The following is a 21,914-nucleotide window of genomic DNA, read 5'->3' as shown; positions in this document are numbered from 1 at the left end:
GGTGGAGAAACCGTTGGAGTTTCTCCGGACCCCGAATCTCGAAAGACCCCCGTGCTGAGCCACCATCCAGAACCCTGCCACAGACAGCAATCCTTGCACACAACAGGCGACGAGTTAGTCAACCCACAGTAAACGGCTCCGTATTTCGCGCAGATGTAGCCCGAATCCGCCAGGCGGCCCCAGATTCGGCACACGATTCGCTCTGGCCTCTGCAGTCTCCATCGTGTTGGTCGATTCGGCGAATGAACGGCCTTCATTTGACGAGACGTTGACTGAACTAGAGCCAGTGGAGAGGCGTGACTTAAAGTGGGATGTGTTTGGCTTTGCCGGGCTACTTCCGCCGACCATCTCGCTGATATATTAATGCTGGCCGAGCCCTTGCATGTCCATTGATACTACTTCCTCCTCTCTCCCTTGTCTGTGGCATCATCCTACAAACCACAATATTCGCATCACCTAATACTACGCATCATATATTAAACATGTCTGCAAACGGCAATGGCGTCAAGAAAGAGCGCACGCCTCTGCGTGCTGGTGTTTACTCACCCACAATGACCTTCTTCGATCCTGAGACAGAAGAGCTCGACGTGCCTACAATCAAGAAGCACGCTGTTCGACTCGCCAAGGCCGGCCTGGTCGGTTTAGTCACCATGGGATCTAACGGCGAAGCGGTCCACCTCTCTCGTGCAGAGAAGCAGACTGTCACACGAGCAACCCGCGAAGCTCTTGATGAAGCCGGCTACCAGAATGTTCCCGTCATCGTTGGTGCCTCAGAACACGGCATCAAGCTCACCATCGAACTCGCCAAGGAGGCCGAGGCAGCTGGCGGTGAATACATCTTGACTGTTCCCCCTTCTTACTACCGTTATGCCATCGATGAGGAGGCCATCGAGGAGTACTTCACAAAGGTCGCCGACGCCTCGCCCTTGCCCATCCTTATCTACAACTACCCTGGCGCCGTCTCTGGAATCGACATCGACTCAGACTTGCTCATCAAACTTGGCAAGCACCCCAACATTGTCGGTACCAAGTTCACATGCGGCAGCACAGGAAAATTGACCCGTGTTGCTTACGCTCTCGACGCGGTTTCCACCAAGGGCACAGGAAGCGGGTACCTGGCACTTGGAGGCATTGCCGATTTCACAGCTCAGACAGCCATGTCTGGTGGCTCTGGTATCATTGCTGGTGGCGCCAATGTCATCCCCAAGACATGCGTCAAGGTCTGGAACCTGTGCACAGAGGGCAAGTACGAGGAGGCGTTCGAACTGCAGAAGAAACTGAGCAAGGGTGACTGGGTTCTGACCAAGGCTGCCATTCCTGGCACCAAGTCAGCAATCCAGAGCTACTTCGGCTACGGTGGTTACCCAAGGACGCCGCTGAAGAGGTTGTCGAAGGAGAAGACCCAGGCTGTTGCAGATGGTATTAAGGAGATCATGGAGATCGAGAACAGCCTGTAAGCACATGTTGTCAGGCCAAGAGATTTCGGGGGCTCAAAGCGTTGTCATGCATTTACGAACTTCAACATGTATATAGTCATCCAATAACGAAAACTTATTCATGAACGTCTCAATCAGATCAAGTAACTGTTATACAAAGCATCAGATAAACTGGCGATGCATAAGTGGTATGACGAGGCGTCCTTTTTGTTTGGCAAATTTGACGTCCATTTCTAACCCTACCACTGTAGCTGATATGAGCACAATATGGAGGTAGATGGCGGTGGCGATTCTAATGCTAGGCGATCAAATTGATAGGTTAAGTCAGCCTTCGACTTCAGTATAGGGGTGCAAGTGCTGCACTGTAATTGGGGACAAGTCTTGTTTATTTCTGTACAAAAGAGATGCCTCTCATCAATACTAGCGGAAGCTTGTAGTCTTGCAATCGTGTAGAACTACGTGGCTTAACACTGCTCATTCCGGCAGTGCCTTCGAGAGATTGCCACATACTCTAGCTTAGGAACGGCGGAAGAAGTCTTCACTCATCCCTTCAGCGTCGGAATATGTAGTATTGTATCCCCTCGCCACTCACCTCAGCAGTCATGTTCCTGTTTCGAGTTCACGACAGCCTCACCCGTATTTAACCTAACTCAATCTTACACAAGGCACTGCATTCCTCTGATATATCAGGGGTATGCTAATATACCCCTCCAATAAGTCTGCGATCCCACAAGCCTCTTAGGAGCTGCATATGCCATGTACCACAGAGGCTTACGTGAAATGCTTTTGCGCATAAAAAACGTATCCAGATTACGGTACATTTCTCCTACTGCCTTTAGCCTCGCTATAAATCAGTTTCATCCTTACTGAGACTCGACGAAGTCTGTAGTCATTGACACGAAAGGATATATGAGTGAAGACAGCAAGGATTGAGAGGCTTATCGGTAAGAAATCTGGTGTCGCATCATGTTGCTAGAAACTCATAAGCCTAACAAGCAGGAGTCGTCGGCTCGATGATCGGGAAGAATTTGAAGAGTTGGTCAATGTGAGTGGAGACAATGACGTGGACAGAGCTTTGGAGAGTCATATGGGGATACACCCTTTCGGCGAACGCGGCGTCTGGACCTGCCGCAAGAAGCATGAGCTGAATATCTTGCGACGGTAACACCCGGTGCATGGACTCATGCCTCTTCAACAACGGGCATGGATCGTCTGTCTTGTTGTACGATGGAAGGCGGGTTGACGATTCAAGTTATACTAAGTGGTCCCTTTAACACCCATGTCCCGAGCGACTTGAAACATATCTTCCTCGTATGCCCCACCCCCTGTAGCAACCCTCCCCAAGCCGCTAGCCAGGCTTCCATGTGGCTTTTATTTGTATCGTCTATCCGTTTCCGTGCCGCCATCCGCTACCGCCTAGCGATCATGCATCTACGTATATTGTATCAAATTTACCCCTGACACCGGGCTAAGTTTGCACAGTCAGTGTCACAACGATCAACGGGAAGGCTAAGAAGATCAGGTGAGAAGCAAGTAAGCGATATTTCCATTGCACGCCTAACGTGCCTGTCTCTACGTTGAATCGCTTCCCCCTAAAAGGGGCTATAAATCGGTATCATCTGCGCTGCCTTTCCTAGGATTCGCTTTTTGGATTTGGTATCTCGAAAATCATAACTTTGCTCATGTAATCATGTGCTTACTTCCCAAACGTGTGTCGTGTTGCTGGTAAGTTGTGTATGCATAACATCATAATACGTATCGTACACCCCCTGCTTCATTCCCGCCCGCGGTGCCCGGGGCGCCCGAGCTCATATTGCAAGGCCGTTACCAAGGCTGGTCCATCTATAGAGCGAAAGTACTTCGCGACGCTTCGCAGGTGTCATCTCTCGTGCATGGCCGTGACCCTTGATCTGTGCCAAGGTTGAGATCATAACTTTCCGGAAGTTTCTCTGAGACGGGAGTTAGTACGAGTTATTATGACTAGTCTAGCTTATCGACGAACCTGATACTCTGTGTTGAGTGTAACCACCGCGGCCTCATGTGCGCGGACAATAATCTCGCAAGCGCGTATCACTCCCTCGTTGGTCTCAGTAGATAGCTTATCTGCAAGCAGAAGCAGTATAAGACTTCCCTGTAAAAGGTACTATGGCAGTGTCAGGAATGTTAAAACTGTGCAAGAAAAGAGATCTTACCATGCCAAAAAGGTACGGCATAAATGAAAGGTCGGGGTCAAGATCGAGTATCTCCTCAACTGCGTGTGCTGCAGATATTGCGTTGGATGTTGCGGCGAGGAAAGATGGTGAACAGATCCACATGTTGTCGTCTTCGAGTAATGCGACAGGATCCCACTTTCCGTGCAGTAGAATATGCAGGACGTGCATGATATGGGTTGCGTATGCGGCCACCTTCCGTGTCTGGTGAATCCATTCCATGCGCACCTCGTCGGGCGTCCCATTTGTTGGATTTACATCATCGTTCCTGCCACAGCCATGCTGAGATTTGAACTCTTCGATGCTGTATGCGTAGCTCTCCAGCTGTCGCGTAATCTCCGCTTCATGCAGCTCCCACGATGTTCTCTGTCCGAATCTCGGGTGGTTCTTTTGCGCATTCAGGTCCACAATATCGCCCAAGATCGTCATGAGTGGCAGGAAGAAACCAAACACGTCATGCGATGTGCACTGGAAGTTGAGGCCCTTGCCTCTTCGCCCCTGATGTCCAGTGTAAAATTCGCCAGCTTGCCATACTGTGTCCGGAACGGGCTGGAACAAATCCTCGCACTCGTTGTCGAGCATTGCGAGAGGTCGGTTGTAGCAGAGTCCCAAGTGGCGATCGATCATGTACAGAAGCCACCACAACCTTCGCCGTTCCTCCTTCATCTCCTCAATCAAAGCTGCTGCTGGCGTGCCTATATCCACGTCGCCAGTTTCATTTGCATGATTGTTGCGGTCTTTCGCAGAATCTGTTCGCAGCTCTCTTCCAAGCTTGAGCTCTCGTGCAAGCGACCATGCTGCATTCCACCATCGCAGCGACGCTGCCTTATACTCACTTGCCGAAGTCACCACACCTAGGTTAAGGTACGTTGCTACATCGTCAAGATTGCTGGTAGGTGGCATGGCGCCGTCCATACGGCCATCGTATCTTCCTATTGTTCTTTCGACGTTGAATTGATCGTGTGATACTGAGCTGACACCGCCACGACCGGAGTTGAGACTATTGGAGGAAGGTGAGTGGACCAATGGTTTGAGTAGATCGACCGTCAATTTCCATAGCTTTTGGCAGATGATCGCCCGCGCTGATGGCGAAGAAGTCAGGTAAGTGGCCTCACTCGTCTGTGCGGCGACCCAGAGCATGCTGGCGAGCAAAGCAGGACTGCATTTCCTTGGCTTGTGCTGGCGTAAGAAAGATCGTTTTCTGAACACCGTTCCCAGGATATATGGCGATACTGGCTCCATGAAAACGGTCGATGAGCTCTGGAAGTAGTATTCGAGAAGGTCACAGGCAGTTGATATGCTCATGATAGGGCCTAAATGTGAGAAGAGAGGCTTCAAGACCGGATACCTGCAAGCTATCACGCCTGCTTGTGATGAGGTGACGCTTACTCCGGATTGTGGCGAGCCGGTATCTGTTGAGCCATAACTGTGCGGTGGTGATGACTGTCGTGGTGCTTGGAACGGGATTGGATACCCTACATTGGCATACTCTGCTGCCATCGGTGCCAATCCGTTCATGGCGTAAATAAGCTCCTCATTGCGTGGCATCTCATGCATGGAACCCAGCAGTAGTGGATCGATCATCATGTGTGTTACTGGCGGGTTAAATGGCACCCCTGAACAGGCGGTCAGTATCTTGCTTGAAGGCTCGGTCGGGTCTTCAAGTACCAGGGTTGAAACTCTGCCATTCTGCAGGAGGAGGATTGTGCAGGCTGGCCTTGCCGTCAGTAACGAAGTGTTGCGCTACTGGCGTCGGCTCGGATTGCGACCAGTGTTCATCGTCGATCTCAGTTGCAACAGTAGGCTTTTCGAAAAGATTGTTTGTTGCAACTTGGAGTTCATTGGGTGTCTGTGGACTGCCTGATGCTGCTGCGTCTGCTTCTCTTTGTTTCTGGATGTGTCTTGGTACCTGAGTCAGTTAGCTCCGCCGGCTGCACATAGGTAGCCATGAAGATGCACCTTTCCACGACGCTTTTTCTCTCTATTGTACTGGCAGACATACTCGAGCTCTTCGAGTTGTCAGCCTGGCCCCATTAGGAAGGTGATCATGGACGAACCTATACATCTGGAGCATGGTGATTGTCCTGCAACGCACGACACCGTCAGCGTTTGTCTTCAATGAGAAGTGATCCAGTTACCATTACAACGAGTGCGCATGCGATGGCAATGATCGCACGCCCTGCTAACCCTCCTCTTTACAGCCGCGGAATTTCTGCGATCCATCTTGGACAAATCAAGTGCCGCAGGCTCCATTGTAGCTATGTCAACCGGTGGAACGTGATTTCGATCTGAGATAAGTGAGCAACAGTCTGGGGAACAGACCGGTCATGCGATGGTGGAAAGCATATGTGGGCCTCCGATCAGAAGTCTGCCGAGGAGCATCTCCGAATATGGACACTAGTCGGGACGATGGCCGTGCTTTGAAGGCCGGTGTCACCTGCGCTCTGACGGTTCCATGCGTTCGAGAAGCGAGGTCAGCCTATGCACGAAAATCAGCAGGCGTGACCACTAATTCCAACAGTCAATCGACAACATGTGGCTCGTCGATCCTGGGGGCATTCGCTGTCAGCACACAAGTCAGGATTAATTCATCCGGTCCATTTAGCCTAAACTCGCAACCCCCCGCAAGAAAACGCACTTTCAGCTAGCGCCATCTCCCGTGTCACTTCCACCTCAACTTGCCACTGTGCCTGGCTGCACCCCAGGTTGTGGCTTTTCGATGCATCATGATTGTAATATCCCCATATCTGCATGTTCTTCCTTTGACCCGTGGTCTTGGTCACAAGCTAGGCGGTGAGTCGCGTCGAGTTGTGCAATCGCTCCCTGAAACCACTCTTTGCTAGTTCTGGATTCCAGAAACGCTCACTTGCCGAAGTGGCAGACGTCAGGGCGTCAGAATAATGCGGCAATGAAACAGACCTCACCAAACGATCGTTCCCGCTTTCCCACTGCCAGTACCCTAGACCCATATACGTTGGACCAATCGAAGTCTCGCTACGCTGGCTTGATGTTCGAGAATGGTGAAGTGCTTTCGTCCCGGAGCTGCTCCACGATGGCAGCCAATTCTTGAGACTCCATCCACGAGGACACATTTGATAAACCCTGTTACAGGCTGTTGCCTTCCGGCCACGCAGTAACTGGCCTGCAAAGCTTACTCCAACTCCAAGACGTACTCAACTTGGCGCCAACGAACTATTGTGATGACCATCCGTGGTCCTTAATTGCTGGATGGTGACCTCAGATCTACCATTTGCATGACAGTAGCCCCTTGAGTAGACGCTTTGTAACAACGTCGTAGTCATCCAAGCCAGCCTGCAATCTGATCACCAGCGACTGGAGACATGCCTGCCCCTCAAGGCTCAAGATTGAGCCACAGTTTGGCGACTGCCATGCTCTAGCAGGGCCCAGATGAAACGGTCCGCAGCAGGGACATGCATCCCATACTCCATGCTTTGATCGGCGCGCCACTCTTCGGTACTCGAGTTGCACCTCATCATATATGCAATCAAATGTGCATTGCCTGCGCCGGCGGGCCGGAAAGGGTTCGTTTCTCACTATCCTCAGACCTGGAATGAGCGACGGAGGCAAAGTTACTGTATAATCTCCACAGGCCTCAAGCACGTCAAAGCGTTACACATGCAAGCCTCGAACACGAGGGCATGCAAAACTTGCCGACCGAAATCTCCACGTTTCTGCCTGCGGCACAAGTGCACCGCAGATGCAGGAGACGCGGCCCGGAGCTCTGACATTGGTCGGTTGATGTGCTCCCTTGGGAGCGGCAGGCTTGCGGCATTCAAGGTCGGTCTGTGTCATCAGACGGCTCTAGGAGAATGCTCTACATTCAGCCATACAAGCGCGGATATTTATCCATATACGGTTAGCCAACTGTGTGCTAGCGGTCCGTGCAAACCTCCCCACCGCTGATCAGTCGTCCCCACAAACGCTAGGGTGTGGCTCTGCCAGTGGGGCTAACGCGTCTCCAACCACCTGCATTGCTTGCGTCGGGTCTCCGCTGCCTTCGTATGATGCGGCGCAGCTAGCGACCAATGTGCTGGCTCAATGGCCTTGCAGCATGGCGAAGGCACTTGCGTTCATGCCGGGTACCTGGCGACCACAGTTGCAGTCGGGGTACCTATGCAACGGGATCGGGGATAACTGAGGTACATACATAAAACGAAGGGGCATCCAGGTCTGTCGCCGCAGCGAGTATTGCGCCTGCCCGTTCTGGGATGGGATAACTGGATCTGACAGGTCGATTCGGCTCAGCGGATGTCGCCCTGGTCGAGTTCAAAAGACTTTCAGACCCACGTTGCGTCTGTTTGTTATACCCTTCGCGGGTTAGGAAAGAGCATGCACTCGCCTAGAACAGACTACCCGTTGGCCTCGACTTCCCTTCTAGTGCGATCATAGATTCCTCTCCACAGTAAAGTCGTGGGTCCGATAAGCTACAAAGACCGGTGATGTGTACGAAGGTTTTCAACACTGCCAATGCATACGCGTGGACTGGTAGGGCTGCCAACTACATCCTACCCCTCTCATTGGTCGTACACTCTCATTCTGAAATCAATGTTTCTGAATGTCTCATGTAATGGGGAGCGAGCGCACCGTTTCGGGGTAGTTGCCAGCAGCACCTATCTCGCGTTCCACCACCTTCTCGTACTGCAGACTTTACTTTTGCTCATACTAAACCACCTGGACGAAGTCAGGAGCAGTCAGTGGACAGTGTAGTCAGACAAAGCCAGCGTAAGCTCTCCCTCCGTAGTTCTGCGAATACGGTTAAAGACGTCTTTCCTCTACTCAGAGAGTACGCACAAAATGCTCCTGCGAAAGTGGACCAGGGTTACAGATCACATTGAACATGAAATAGAGTTTGACGCGCGAAGTTCCGCTCAACGTTCATCGAATCGAATGCGGGTTCAAAAAATTCTATAATCTGTTGTTGCATTTGGTCAGCGAGGACGTTTCACTCATCAAGCCGGCTTGTCCGACCACCGTGAGCTCGGCAACCCTTGCACAGACATCCCAAGACACTACCCTATCAGCGCTCTCGTGAATGTCTGCCTCTACGGAGATCGGAATCATGGTTGCGATTCAGCACCGGCCCCATTGCCTACCAAGACTATCAGGTCCAGAAACGGTGCACTTACTTGCCGGACTTCTCGGCATCAGCCTTCATGCCAGCCTGCACCCACTCGCGAGCCTCTGCGGCCTGCTTTTCCATCTTGGCCTTGTCCTTAAGCAGCTCTTTGATCTTGTGCGGATCGGGTACATGGCGCCCCTTCTCGACGCCGGATCGCTCGGCCATGCGCTCCTCCCATGCTTTGAGGTTGGGAAAGTTATCGATCTCAACACCCGCCCAGCCCGCCGCTGCGACCCAACCCCAATGGGCAATATCTTGCTGGCTATTAGTATGAATGAACGCGAAGATGTGGCGAAGCAGTAGTAGGACCTGGTGGATGTAGAGTTGTGCAAAGGAGTCATGGATAGACAAGGATAAAGAAACCTACCAGCGATAGTGCACTTGTTGCCCGTGAGGTATGGTCGCTTGTCGGATGCAAGGTGCTTGTCGAGCACAGAGTATAAGCGGCGCGTCTCATTCACGTATCGATTGACTCCATACTCGATATGCTCGGGAGCATAGCGGCTGAAATGGTCTGGGTCTCGGTCAGCCTTGTATCTCGAGTAGACACGGCTTCAAAATCGCGGAGAGGAAATCGACATCGCACTGATGATATCTTTTGTCCACCTCTACTAGACGTGTGCGAGGAACAGATTGAAGCGATATACCCGGATAGGTATTGGGAGTTTCAGCCCATTGAAATCCTTTCACACAATTCTTATGGCGAGGCCATTTGAAGATCATGTCAGACAAATAGATGTACTTACTGGCTTGACCCTGCATAGGTCCCACACCCGCATTCTGGAAAAATAGCCAGTTGTTCATCTCATACCACTCTCGGCTACCCTTCGGATGGGAAATCTTGTACTCGGTGTCATAGCGCTCAACCAGGTACAGCATGATGCTTCCAGATTCGAACAAGTTGATTGTCTGGCCATCACTGAACTTGTCGGTCAATGCTGGAATACGGCCATTAGGATTTATAGATAAAAACCAGTCCTCCTTCTGGATGTTTTTCTGGATGTCAACCTTCTCGACCTTGTAGGGTAGACTAAGATGATTAATTCTCCTGAGCCCGTAAACAGTACAAGACGTTACCTACCCAAGCTCTTCTAGTGTGATCGAAATTTTGATGCCGTTAGGTGTCTGTGTTGTGTAGAGGACGATGTCTGATTCTTGCGACATGATGGCAGGTTACGATGTTGATAGGTTTGATGCAGTTGTTAACAATCCTCAGGGTCTCAGTGAGATTTGTACTGCGATGAAGTGGGGTAAACTGCGCTTCCATGACGAGCTTGGATCCTGATTAGAAATCATAAGCTCACAGCGTGCTTTCCAAGCTCTCAAGTTTCAGAAAAAAAGGCGGATAAGACCTTAAGCTTACTAACTTTACAGAATACTTAACTTGTAGCTATTATATTACCTAAAGTTAGAATTTAGTTAAACGTTACCTGTATTGTAGGTAAAAAAGTATTATATAGAGTATTTTAGTATTTTCCCTACCTTACTGTCGTGTGGTGTACTTGACTTAATCTCTCAGTTCGCCGTTTATTCTGCAACGTGAGAGCCAAGCACCATTCCATTCGGGACGCTGAGGGTGCGTCCATACCTTTACAATATAGCCTTGACATCGCGAGAGACCCAAGGGTCTTTGAAATAGGCGGCAACGCTCGATCAAAACACTCTCCACTGAGCTAGTTAATCCATGACTGTACGACGGAGGCCGCCATCGCTCCTACGTGGGGGATGTTCTGTTGATAAGTAGGCTCTACAAGAAGCTCGGCACAGGTGTTGAGCACAATTTGCATCAATGTATCATGGCCATCGTCGTTCCCGGAGATTTCGCCAGCTGTGGGACCATGCAGCCAGCATCGCTGTCAGAACCAATAAATGAACAAGGACTTAAGAGATACATATTACTTTAGCTACCTATGTGACACGATCGAACGACGACTTGGCTGAGGTGTGCATTGTCAGCTGTATCAGGCATCAAAGCACGTGACTGCCGCTTTTGATCTAGAGCGGAGCTGGAATGGCAAGTTTACTTTTGCCGCTGCCGCAACGCTGTCGCGACACCACCACCACCAAATATTTCCCAGCAAATATGTCGTGGCGCAACCAGGGCATCACCGGCTCGAACAATATTCCGCTCGGAAATCGCCGACGGTTCGGAGGCGACGATGAGACTGGAGGCTATAACCCTTCTGCGCCTGCCGAGGGTTTGTCTGAGCTGAAGCGTGGGCGTAGCCCAGAGCGAGGTAAGTTCAATATGACAACTAACCCACGAACATATGCTTACGATCTTCTCACAGCCCCCGACGGCCCTAGACAACGCAAGAAGCGCAATCGATGGGGAGATGCCAGCGAGAACAAGGCTGCTGGTTTGATGGGCTTGCCCACAGCCATCTACTCGGCCATGACTTCAGAGCAGCTTGACGCCTACACTCTGCATTTGCGCATTGAGGAGATTACGCAGAAGCTAAAGATCAACGATGTGGTGCCAGCAGACGGCGACAGGTACGTATCTAGGTTTGCGACATCCCATAATTCCCACACTAATCGCACCAGGTCTCCATCGCCGCCTCCTCAGTACGACAACTTCGGTCGCCGTGTCAACACGCGCGAATTTCGTTACCGCAAGCGCCTCGAAGACGAACGCCACAAACTTGTCGAGAAGGCGATGAAGACGCTTCCTAACTACCATCCGCCTGCCGACTACAGGAGGCCCACTAAGACACAGGAGAAGGTCTATGTTCCAGTCAATGACTATCCGGAGATTAACTTCAGTACGAAACTAACCCCTCTAACTTTCCTTTTTCAGTCCCCTACCACCCTAGCCTTTGTCTTGACCAGCGTGCTCAGACTGCTCGGTGCTTATGCGCATCTGGCGAAGCCTGCAGTACAGCTCCGTCACTAACCCCTCCAACCGCTTGCTCACACTATTTTTGATCATACACTAACCACAGCTTTTTGCACTAACAGTTGGATTACTTATTGGACCTCGTGGAAACACCCTCAAGAAGATGGAGTCTGAGTCCGGCGCAAAGATTGCGATTCGTGGCAAGGGCTCCGTCAAGGAGGGTAAAGGACGATCTGACGCAGCTCACACCAGCAATCAGGAGGAGGATCTGCACTGCTTGATTATGGCCGATACTGAGGAGAAGGTTAACAAGGCCAAGAAGCTCATTCACAACGTCATCGAGACTGTAAGTCAAGCCCAGAGATTTTCTCGGACAGTCCAACCTAACAACATGCAGGCTGCTTCCATCCCCGAAGGCCAGAACGAACTTAAGCGCAACCAACTCCGCGAACTTGCTGCTCTCAACGGTACTCTTCGCGACGACGAGAACCAAGCCTGCCAGAACTGCGGTGAAATCGGTCACCGTAAGTACGACTGCCCTCAGAAACAGAACTTCACGGCAAGTATCATCTGCCGTGTCTGTGGTCAAGCAGGTCATATGGCCCGTGATTGCCCCGATCGCAAGGTCGGACAGCCGTGGCGCAACGACAACCGTTTCGGCGATCGTCCTCCTCAAGCCCGCATTGGAGGCGCTCCCGAGAACGAACTGGATGCCTTCTTGTCAGAAATGGGTGGCGGCGGTCAGCCCCGTGGCGCTATCGAATACAATGGGGGTGGTGCCGGTGGTGATGCCTACGGAGCTGGCGGGGCCGGCAATCTCAAGCCGTGGGAACGTGGCCCGACTGGTGGTTCCGCACCATGGGCGCGCAGTGACGGCCGTGACGATCGTGGCGAGAGCAACTCTGCCGCTCCCCCACCCTGGGCTGGAGGTGGTGGCGCTGGTGCTGGTGGTTCTTACGATCAAAGCGGCGGCTACGGTAACGGCGGCGCTGCACCATGGGCTTCTGCTGCACCCGGCGCTGCTGCTTCGTATGGCTATGGAAACTACGGAGCTGGTTACGACCCGAACGCTGCGGCGGCAGGTTACGGTGCTCCTGGCTATGGTGCTCCTGGCTACGGCGCCCCTGCCGCTGCTGCCGGCCCTCCTCCTGGCTTGGCCCCTCTATTCCAGAACTACGGAACAGCAGGAAGCCCGCCTCCTCCACCTCCGCCACCCTCGGGCTCAGCGCCTCCCCCGCCTCCCCCAGCCGACATCCCTCCTCCACCTCCGCCTAGCGACGTGCCTCCCCCTCCTCCCCCAGCGTAAACGCTGTGCGAGCTCCAACTAACGTGTAGTATTACTTATGGTGGAGATGGTTGGGTTCTTTCGGTATAAAAACGAGTCTCGCAGTCTAACTCAAAGCGTAAATCTATCTATATGCTTACCAGCAACCATCATCAAATTTCAGAAATGTCCCTCATGACAGTAGGTAAGCGCCTCTATAGCATATAGGATATCTACTATTGGCTTGTCTGTTGCATACCTTGCAATCTCTGCACAGTGATAATTACCTGCTTATGAATTATTCCATGGCCATGCGTATTGTCGACATCGACACCAGGCAATACGGGGGGGACCTCCTGACAGAGCGAAATCTTGTGACGTTATTGTTGATGCCAAGCCATTCTTCCGCATGAACGCCGGGCACATGCAGAAGCTCCCCCACAATCCCAAACATGCCGGCTTTCACATTTACTCGCTGAGGACCCTTGCGCACTCGACTCTGTTGCTCTGCATACCAGTAATAACATAATAACTTCAAAGTCGGACTCTCAGACCTCTCAAGGCCTGCTTTGACCCCCACCTTTCAGGCAGTCGCTGAGACGCCCGAGACACGCGAGCTTGTGAGCCATGGAAAGGATACGCGTTAGCAAAGTGAGTGAAGAGATCTGGAAGTAGCGAGTGCACATGGCCAACGATACCCAGGTAGAAGATGTCTACCTCTTGCGCAGAGGCGTACGCTTTGACGGCACCCTCCACCTGATGCCCCACCACCTCGTCTTCAGCTACCTTCCGAGCAAGCCTGCAGACGCTCCGCCAGATGCAAAGCCTCCGCGGCAGAAAGAAGTATGGATCACATATCCGATGGTCAACTACTGCTGCCTGAAATCATGCCCACCGGTCATGCGACAGCAGCCGTCGATCCGTATACGCTGTCGCGATTTTACCTTCTTTGCGTTCTTTTTCCCCGACGAGAAGAAAGCTCGCGACGTATATGACAGTATCCGCGCATTATCATGCAAGATCGGTCGGCTCGATAAACTTCTAGCATTCAGCTATCAACCGAAGCCCCCGGAGGATCAGTTCAACAGCTGGGACATATACGATGCGAGTCGAGAGTTCAAGCGGTTGGGTATAAGTCCCAAAGATTCGGAAAAGGGCTGGCGGATATCTGAGATCAACGCCGAATACAAGGTAAGCCCATACAGTGGCGATGCCATGGGTGCACAGCATGCTAACGGAGAGCACAGTATTCAAAGACGTACCCTGCACTCATTGCAGTGCCCTCGAAAGTATCGGACAGTGTTCTCCGATACGCTGGCGCATACCGATCGAGACAGCGCATACCTGCACTTGTCTACCGCCATCCACTCAACAACTGCTCTATAACACGAAGCTCACAGCCTACACCCGGCATCACAGGGAATCGTAACCCTCAAGACGAGAGACTTGTGGCAGCGATATGGGCAACGAACCGTGGGTGGAACCCTGCGCCGACTCCAGATCTTGCTCGGTCCACTGCCGACCTGACCATCGAGAATGGATCTAGTGCCGACAGCTCCTTCGTTGGTATCGGAGATGCTGAGGCCGTGAATACCGGAAGAACACTGGCAGACGACCTGAGTGGCTCCGCCGAGTCTGACGAAAACGGCCCGAAAGTATATGGTGCGCAGCAGCGCAATCTGATCGTTGATGCTAGGCCAACTGTGAACGCATACGCTATGCAGGCTGTAGGGTTAGGATCAGAGAAGATGGACCACTATCCAGGAGCCGAGAAAGCATACCTCGGCATTGACAACATCCACGTTATGCGGAAGTCGTTGAACACAGTCATCGATGCACTGAAGGAGTCAGACCTAACATCATTCCCACCTAATCAGCAGTTACTGGCCAAAAGTGGTTGGGTAAAACACACTGCAAACATCCTCGATGGCGTAGCACTCATAGCTCGCAGAGTAGGTATCATGCATTCTCACGCTCTGATTCATTGTTCAGATGGATGGGATCGAACAAGCCAGCTTAGTGCTCTCAGCCAGATCCTGCTCGACCCCTACTATCGAACAATGGAAGGCTTCATTGTACTTGTAGAGAAAGACTGGCTATCGTATGGCCATATGTTCAGACACCGCACCGGCTTTCTGAGCCATGAGAAATGGTTTTCAATCGAAAACGAACGTATAGAACGCAAGACCGACGGCCAAGGTGGCGGTAATGCGTTCGAGAACGCGCTTCGTGGAGCAAAAGGCTTCTTCAACCGGCAAAACGAGTCGAATGAGTCGTTGAATCAATTGCCAGAAACTAATAGTACAGAGAACGTGGGGGGTGTATCAGACGCCACGGCCGCTAAGCCTTCAAGCAAGATTGGTGCTGCTGAGGAGCATCGCGTTACGAAGGTCAATGAGTTGTCGCCAGTCTTCCACCAATTTCTGGACTGTGTATACCAACTTCAGTACCAACATCCGACACGGTTTGAGTTCAGTGAACGCTTTCTACGACGGCTACTATATCACCTTTACTCGTGCCAATATGGCACTTTCTTGTTCGACAACGAGAAGGAACGCATGGAGGCCAAGGCGAAGGAGCGAACGAGGAGTGTATGGGATTATTTCCTTTGTCGAAAGCAGGAATTCCTAAACCCAAAGTATGATCCTGTGGTCGACGACTCCGTGCGAGGAAAAGAACGCATGATCTTCCCTCGCAAAGGTGAGGCCAGATGGTGGGCTGAATGTTTTGGGCGTACAGATGACGAGATGAATCTCTACGGCCCTCAACTACCGCCGAGTCTCACACCCCAGACCAGCAATGTATCAAACGGCCGGAGCGGGACGAACACACCACTACGCAATGAACCAATTGTGACTGGCACGGAGACGGCAGAGGGCGCGACAGGTGCAGGCACGACCGCTGATCTACCACCCACGCATGCGGTTGAAGAGCGCTCAAGTAGCGTATCTGCTGCTTCGCCAACACCGTTCGACGCTGCAGCGGCACTGGGTCAAGACTTGAAGCAAGGTCTTGTCGCAGGAATGGGGAGATTGGGAATTGGCGGCCTCAGTCCCCGACCCAGCATGGAATCAAACAGACCATCGCCAAGGCTCAGTACCGATACGAGTGCGCAGAACGATAGGCAGAGGAGTAGAAGCAGAGGCAAGGAAACGAGAGGAGATGTGGAGGTTGAGATGCAATGATGCAAGACCCTTGATCAATTATAGAGATACATCGAAACAGTAGGCGTGAGCCTGCTCAATGATTCGAACTACGATGAAATGATACCCACGACGCTGAAGACTGTCACGATCTACAATTCATTTGATACTTGGATCTTGCTTTCATTTTTGATTGTCGCAACTCTGCATCGTTCAAGAGGCATGTCACAGATCAAGCTTAGTCGCTCAGCCTGTGTGGCGCATGCCTGAAGGGATGTTGCCATACCCTTACGCCGCAAGCAGTCCAACTGTTTTCTGTTTATTACATTGAGCTTTACTTCAAGATCCAATCAGACAAAAGTTCTCCTCCAGCTTGCATTGCATCATTTTTCAAACACAGCGACAAGTAGATTGTAGGCTAGAAGCATACACCTTCGTCAATTATGCTCGCATACACCTACCATCCAGGCTCTTCATTGCAATGCCAAATTCTCTCCCATTCGCAGCTTCGACAGAATGTCGGTGTGGGGGGCCTGGTTGTTTTTCTTGGCGCTTTCGTTGTGAGATTGTGAGCCCCGCTCCCGGCGGTCCTGGAGCTGTCAGATCTGGCACCTGTAATCAGTTCAGTCGCTTTGCGCTCTTCTCTTATTTGTTTTCATCGCGCTCATATACGATCCTAGTAGCTTTTTCACTTCTTGGTGTACGGTTCAACCCATTCACTCAGCGTTGTCTGCCCATGACGTCTCAATGCGACAGCCGCGCGCGATGCGGCGCTCTCGACGTCGTTGAACTTGTCTACCAAGGAGCATGACGTCGACATTAGAACGACTTTTAGTTCCAGAACACATGTAGCTACGCACTTGCGGTCCGCAATGTTCATGCAAACACCGCCAGAACGCATGACCAATGCGCCGCAATGTGCACAGCCATGCTCACCGCTGTCGATTCGCTAGGAGCCAGCCACAAGCGTGCCATGCCGGGAAAGGTTTTGGACCCCACGATGTCGCGCCCATTACGCATGGAGCTGGCCTGAGGCGCAGTCCAGGAACTGCAGCACCATTTGACCGCTTCTTTGCAGCTATGGACCAATGACTGACTCCAGCCACAGCATTTGACATGGGCACTCACAGTTCTGGCGGGAACAGCCACACCATCCACTGTTTCCAGTGGGGCGTGTTGCGGCGCATAGCAGACACAATCGATAGATATGTAACTATGGGCAGTGCCGTCGAAGATGCGCTTCATTGTGTTATCCAGCACTCGACAGGCTTCACCATTGCAGTACCAATAAACGTTACAACGATCTCGGCCATAATCAACCACGATGCTGTCGCCGAACAGTATTCCTTCCAAGAAGACGGGTCGGAATTTGAGCACTTGGTCCATCGACTCTGGATATGGATCGGGGATCCATGAGGATGCGAAGCTTGGTTCTATCGTGGGTTTGAGCCGTTCAAGCTTGTTGTTGGAGTTACTAACATACGACTGCCAGCTTGACGCACGTGATGTCACACCTAGAGGCAGTGTAGCAATGTCACAACCACAATCACGATCCGTTGGTCTCGGAATTAGCAGGCTTTCGAATTTGAACACCGGAGATGACATCTTGATCAAAAAGGAGGAGTGCACTTTTGCGCCTAGCACGCCGCGACTTCGGGTTTGCACGACTGTTTCCAATCCTTCTTCACCGGATCCCGTGTCGCCCGCATCGCCCTCCGAAGTCCGACGTTCGCACGCAAGGAAGTCCGCCAGCAAGCTTCCTTCGCAAGCTGTTAGACGCCTCACTGCTTGGCTCGATACCAATCGCCACCACCCATATCCAAGTGCCGAGACGAAGCAGGCATTAGCAGAGGCATGCAGTATCACTATTAAGCAAGTAACAACTTGGTTTACCAATATCCGACAAAGACAACTTAAGACGCAAGAAGACGACACAGAGAGACTCGGCAATAACCATGCTCAGATCTCACATCAAGGATCCAGGAAGGGCAAGAAGAAAGATTACAGTCGCAGTAACGGTGCCTCGCCAATTGAGGGATTTCTGTCTCCGCCACGACTTTCGCCGTCCGCCTCAATATCTGAGCACTCGTCTGGCGAAGGCGAAGCCTGGCAGTGCACTTTCTGTGGGGTTTCTTTGACAGCGAAGTCATGGCGCCGCCACGAAGAAACACAGCATCATCCCAAACACCAATGGACTTGCCTAGCCCACGGCCCAAGGATTCAACTTTCAATATCCTCGGAATCGATTTGTGCTTTCTGCGAGCTTAAAAATCCAAACGAAGACCATTTCCGCTTCTTCCACCGTATTGGAGACTGCTTGTGCAAGCCTGAACAAGAGCGAACGTTCGGCAGACCCGACCACCTCCAACAGCATGCGAGAAACTTTCATAAGTGTGATCAGCCTTTGTCGGAATTGGTACGCGATACATGGCGCAGGGATGGCCCTGGGATGATCGACAACAAAAGCTGGACCTGTGGATTCTGTCATGAAGAGCTCCGTACTTGGGATGCGAGAGCCACGCACATCGCCGGTCATTTCAAATCTGGTCTGACGATGGCTCAGTGGCGCGCCGATCGAGTATTGCAGTCGTCCCTGCCTGAAGACGATTTCCAATTCAGTGCACCAACAGCCTTGAACGCTCTTGCCAGCATGGAGGTCACGCTTGCAGGGCCATCCAATATCATGTCTGGCCCACCGAACTATGGCCGACCTCACCCCATGCAACAAATGCAGGCGCAGCCTATCCCTGCCTCCACGATGATGCCTGTTGCGACTACGGTTCCGGATTTCGATTTCGATCCTTTTGGCGCTTACTACGGCAACCCCATCGATACGTTTAACCCCTCGTTGCCCACCTCCGCATCTTACTACCCAGTAGTCAGTAACGTGCCAGCTGCAGCTCAAAACGGTGTTGTTTCCCCCATGGACTATGGCGTTATTGGTTTCGATGAGTTCGGCGCCCCTGTGTACGACATGAGTGGCATGCACTCATGGTAGCGGTTTCACTCTGTTTTTCGGCGTTTTTATACCCTGGGTATAGACTATAGATGGGCATGGCTGGTTTAGAATGGACAAATTGGCGTTCATTCACATGCACCTCTCGTAGCGGAACTACTTCCAACAATGAACTCTTTCAAGAAACGTTCAGAACTTGCAGTCACTCAACAAGAATACATACACAGGAACTTCTGTCTCTCGGCGCACTACTCACCCGGCAGACGGCAGCACCTTCGGGACCCGGAGCAAGCAATCTACTTTGTACTTTGGCGACAGCCGCAGCCGTGCCTTATCCGCTAGCGCCGGTAGTGGAAAGACGCTACAGTACCTACTCGCCTCGAGCGCAGCAAGCGATACACGCCGCGGAACGGCACTCCATCCTACCAGAGCTGCAGCCTGACCATCTTCCCAGCAACCAATATTCCAGCAGAATGGAACTCACGCTATGGTCTGTCCGTCAGCACATAGTGTAACGTAACACTACGTGCCCCGCTACACGTGTCCTACGGAAATGCCTTAGAGAGGTGCAGATGCTTGGAGGAAGGTTGTCCTACCGAAGTTGCCGCGCTGTAGGCGAGAACCGCTTGTAAGCGTTTCGAATCTTATAAACCAGACTGTATCAGCAGAGCATCGGAAGATGCACTCTACGTGAATGTGGATCCAGTTCCAGACTGTGGGGAATGTGGGGCGTTTGCCTCGTATCAACGAGACCACATCCCAACGGGCCGAGGGTTGTTGATGCTAGACAAATGCACGCAAAGCGAATGATCATGATCAAGGGAACGCTATGGGTTCATGTTGTCGTAATATATACAATATGCAAAGTATGCTAGGGTAGCGAGAGCGATGATGCTCATGGCTTCAGCATATCCTCGTCAACCTCCCAGTCGTCCCATGTAGGCTTGTCGTAGCCGTTTGGTCGTGAGCTGCGCAAGAAGCCGTTCCAATACCCCTCGATGTCCACAACGGGCTTGATAGTCTTCACCTCCGCGTCGAATCCTTTGCTGAAGCATGCTTGCATGTGCCGTGGCTCGAATAGTTCGGGGTGTGTCCTTCTCATCGTCTTCAGAGCCCGCTTTCCAACCTCGTCAACTGAGTCGTTGTGTCGCAGTCCAAAGAACTCAGCATCGTGCTCCTTCCGCAGCTCCGCCATCATCTCATCATCGTACAGCCCAAGCTGGAGCAGATATATGTCATATTGCACGAGCGAGGTAGTGCCGATGTAGCTGCCGCCAGACTTCGCGCGTCTGTAGAGTCCAACAAGTGCTGCAATTGTGCCCATGCATCCTGTTCCGTAGTCGCTCATGGGGAAAGGTGGCACAACAGGCTCCTGTAGACCCATAGCGTGGCCTTGAGCCCAGGCAACACCAGACACGCAATCTGCAATCTGTTGCCAGCCAGGCCTGTGTGCCCAGGGTCCAACGTGCCCAAAGCAGTTCTCGGCGACGTACACAAATCCGCGTCCCCGCTTCTTGGCGAGTTGCTGTAATTGCTCCGGCCCATAGCCCATACGATTGAGGCTTCCAGGCCGGTATCCATCGAGAACAACGTCGGCGGATTGGAGTAGTTGCTCAAAGACCTCGCGGTCCTTCTTTTCCTTGAGGTTCATGTCTGTGGTATGTTTACCAATGTTGGCGTCGACCTGAAAGAAGGGAACATCTGACAGATGAGGCGCTGTAACTTTGATGACTTCAGCTCCGTACTCAGCCAGCCCACGGCCCATGGCTGGTCCTGCGATGATCCTGCAAAGCTCGAGCACCCGGATTCCGGCGAGGATTTGGGGCTTCGGTGCAGCCGAAGACTCGAAAGGGAACGGGGTGGGAGGGGTCTCACTCTCCAGCGCCTCAACCTTCCATGGTGGTTGCTGAAGAAGGACCTGTCCGTGCTCTGTTGCTTTGAAGTCGTCCCACTTCAGGCAAGTAACACCTGCTTGCTTGATCTGTGCATTCATCTCCTCAAGCTCGTCAAGCGTAAACTGCTTGACATGATCTTCAATGATCTTAATGCACTCATGATAGTCGGTAAGGTCAGGACGATGTCCTTCCAGGCCAATCATGTTCAGTGCCTTGGTAGCTTCCAGAGAGCCATGGAGATGGAAATACTCGCCAGGATTCTTTGTCTCGTACAGGTTGGCTGATAGTCTGCGGTATTGAATTGACTGCGCCTGTAGTAGATCCGTGTCTAAGCATATTAGCTGACTACGTCTAGAAGCTTGCTGAACAAGACCCACCTTTCAAGAGCTTCTTCACCTTCGGGTGCGCTTTGTCCATGCCGCCAACAGTCGCCAGGTAGGTCGAGAAGAGGAATGCTGTGGCCCTCTCTAAATCCACGTCGATGCTTCGTGTTGTGGGACCATCTTTGAGATCGGCTATCGCAGAAGCTACGCCTGCCTCCACAGCTTTAAGTGCTGTGATAGCTTCAGTCTGCTTGAGTGGACTGGGAAAGTACGGGCTTCCTGTGTTTGCTGTTGAGAAATGGATCCTTGAGATGTGAGGCAGTGCTTCTTTAGGAAGGTTATCTTTTGCACTTGCTAGCAATCGCTCGAGGGCTGCTTTCGTGCCATTGAGCAGACTGTAGAGGTGAGATGCTTCATTGCTTCCATTGCCGTCAGATCCAAGATAAGGTGTCATATTGTGAGCCAGTTGAAACAAGACGGGCGCAAAACGTGAAGTCCAGGAGACAAATGCTTAGGACAGGTCGAGGAAAGGGACTAGAAGTGGATTTGAACAGCGGGAAGCCGTTGGGGGCTTTCCGACAATCCTGCTTAGCGACAAGATCAACATCTCGTGGCAAGCAATTTCGGATACTAGCCGCAGCCTACGTGCAACCGCCACACAAGCGTCCGGTTGGGCTCGCCCTGTAGGTGAGGCGGACTTTGGGTCGC

At 52.0% G+C, this 21,914-nt stretch overlaps 6 protein-coding genes across 6 annotated transcripts; 3 read left to right on the top strand and 3 right to left on the bottom strand.

The window, feature by feature from the left end:
- The first annotated feature begins 84 nt into the window (after positions 1–84).
- Positions 85–1,546, top strand: C7974DRAFT_393053 (dihydrodipicolinate synthetase-like protein). The gene has a single exon (XM_046141742.1). It carries the CDS (start codon positions 483–485, stop codon positions 1,455–1,457), a length of 975 nt encoding a protein of 324 aa, XP_045998352.1. The 5' UTR covers positions 85–482; the 3' UTR covers positions 1,458–1,546.
- Positions 1,547–2,821: 1,275 nt separating this feature from the next.
- On the bottom strand, positions 2,822–6,179 carry C7974DRAFT_393052 (xylanolytic transcriptional activator 2). Its single transcript, XM_046141741.1, has 7 exons — positions 5,785–6,179; positions 5,704–5,730; positions 5,606–5,655; positions 5,315–5,555; positions 3,629–5,262; positions 3,439–3,579; positions 2,822–3,385 (listed from the first exon to the last, which is right to left on the bottom strand). The coding sequence occupies exons 1-7, from the start codon at positions 5,897–5,899 to the stop codon at positions 3,245–3,247; spliced, it is 2,349 nt and encodes a 782-aa protein (XP_045998351.1). The 5' UTR covers positions 5,900–6,179; the 3' UTR covers positions 2,822–3,244.
- Positions 6,180–8,793: 2,614 nt separating this feature from the next.
- C7974DRAFT_393044 (uncharacterized protein) lies at positions 8,794–10,103 on the bottom strand. Its single transcript, XM_046141740.1, has 3 exons — positions 9,868–10,103; positions 9,533–9,816; positions 8,794–9,300 (listed from the first exon to the last, which is right to left on the bottom strand). Exons 1-3 carry the CDS (start codon positions 9,948–9,950, stop codon positions 8,819–8,821), a joined length of 849 nt encoding a protein of 282 aa, XP_045998350.1. The 5' UTR covers positions 9,951–10,103; the 3' UTR covers positions 8,794–8,818.
- A 3,224-nt stretch (positions 10,104–13,327) lies between these two features.
- C7974DRAFT_174716 (protein-tyrosine phosphatase-like protein) lies at positions 13,328–16,294 on the top strand. Its single transcript, XM_046136224.1, has 3 exons — positions 13,328–13,540; positions 13,592–14,080; positions 14,137–16,294. Exons 1-3 carry the CDS (start codon positions 13,517–13,519, stop codon positions 16,072–16,074), a joined length of 2,451 nt encoding a protein of 816 aa, XP_045998349.1. The 5' UTR covers positions 13,328–13,516; the 3' UTR covers positions 16,075–16,294.
- Positions 16,295–17,100: 806 nt separating this feature from the next.
- On the top strand, positions 17,101–19,457 carry C7974DRAFT_174724 (uncharacterized protein). Its single transcript, XM_046136225.1, has 2 exons — positions 17,101–17,470; positions 17,525–19,457. The coding sequence occupies exons 1-2, from the start codon at positions 17,357–17,359 to the stop codon at positions 19,028–19,030; spliced, it is 1,620 nt and encodes a 539-aa protein (XP_045998348.1). The 5' UTR covers positions 17,101–17,356; the 3' UTR covers positions 19,031–19,457.
- A 261-nt stretch (positions 19,458–19,718) lies between these two features.
- Positions 19,719–21,753, bottom strand: C7974DRAFT_174709 (CoA-transferase family III domain-containing protein). Its single transcript, XM_046136223.1, has 2 exons — positions 21,261–21,753; positions 19,719–21,211 (listed from the first exon to the last, which is right to left on the bottom strand). The coding sequence occupies exons 1-2, from the start codon at positions 21,658–21,660 to the stop codon at positions 19,884–19,886; spliced, it is 1,728 nt and encodes a 575-aa protein (XP_045998347.1). The 5' UTR covers positions 21,661–21,753; the 3' UTR covers positions 19,719–19,883.
- Positions 21,754–21,914: the final 161 nt, after the last annotated feature.

The sequence above is a fragment of the Boeremia exigua genome (assembly GCF_020726555.1).
Source record: "Boeremia exigua strain MPI-SDFR-AT-0100 chromosome Unknown C7974scaffold_5, whole genome shotgun sequence".
Classification (NCBI taxonomy): Eukaryota; Fungi; Ascomycota; class Dothideomycetes; order Pleosporales; family Didymellaceae; genus Boeremia; species Boeremia exigua.
This window is presented reverse-complemented; position numbering and strand designations above follow the sequence as displayed.

Bases quoted from the DNA above. Each gene is read 5' to 3' on its own strand.
- C7974DRAFT_174724 (XM_046136225.1), top strand. From the start codon at position 17,357: ATGCTGTCGCCGAACAGTATTCCTTCCAAGAAGACGGGTCGGAATTTG. The intron at 17,471-17,524 runs GTGGGTTTGAGC...TACGACTGCCAG, and splicing joins ATGCGAAGCTTGGTTCTATC to CTTGACGCACGTGATGTCAC.
- C7974DRAFT_393053 (XM_046141742.1), top strand. From the start codon at position 483: ATGTCTGCAAACGGCAATGGCGTCAAGAAAGAGCGCACGCCTCTGCGT.
- C7974DRAFT_174709 (XM_046136223.1), bottom strand. From the start codon at position 21,660: ATGACACCTTATCTTGGATCTGACGGCAATGGAAGCAATGAAGCATCT. The intron at 21,212-21,260 runs GTGGGTCTTGTT...TAATATGCTTAG, and splicing joins GGTGAAGAAGCTCTTGAAAG to ACACGGATCTACTACAGGCG.
- C7974DRAFT_393044 (XM_046141740.1), bottom strand. From the start codon at position 9,950: ATGTCGCAAGAATCAGACATCGTCCTCTACACAACACAGACACCTAAC. The intron at 9,817-9,867 runs GTAGGTAACGTC...TAATCATCTTAG, and splicing joins ATCACACTAGAAGAGCTTGG to TCTACCCTACAAGGTCGAGA. The intron at 9,301-9,532 runs GTAAGTACATCT...ACCGAGACCCAG, and splicing joins ACCTATGCAGGGTCAAGCCA to ACCATTTCAGCCGCTATGCT.
- C7974DRAFT_174716 (XM_046136224.1), top strand. From the start codon at position 13,517: ATGGAAAGGATACGCGTTAGCAAA. The intron at 13,541-13,591 runs GTGAGTGAAGAG...AACGATACCCAG, and splicing joins AAAGGATACGCGTTAGCAAA to GTAGAAGATGTCTACCTCTT. The intron at 14,081-14,136 runs GTAAGCCCATAC...CGGAGAGCACAG, and splicing joins AGATCAACGCCGAATACAAG to TATTCAAAGACGTACCCTGC.
- C7974DRAFT_393052 (XM_046141741.1), bottom strand. From the start codon at position 5,899: ATGGAGCCTGCGGCACTTGATTTGTCCAAGATGGATCGCAGAAATTCC. The intron at 5,731-5,784 runs GTAACTGGATCA...CGTGCGTTGCAG, and splicing joins CATGCGCACTCGTTGTAATG to GACAATCACCATGCTCCAGA. The intron at 3,580-3,628 runs GTAAGATCTCTT...ACACTGCCATAG, and splicing joins TGCCGTACCTTTTTGGCATG to TACCTTTTACAGGGAAGTCT.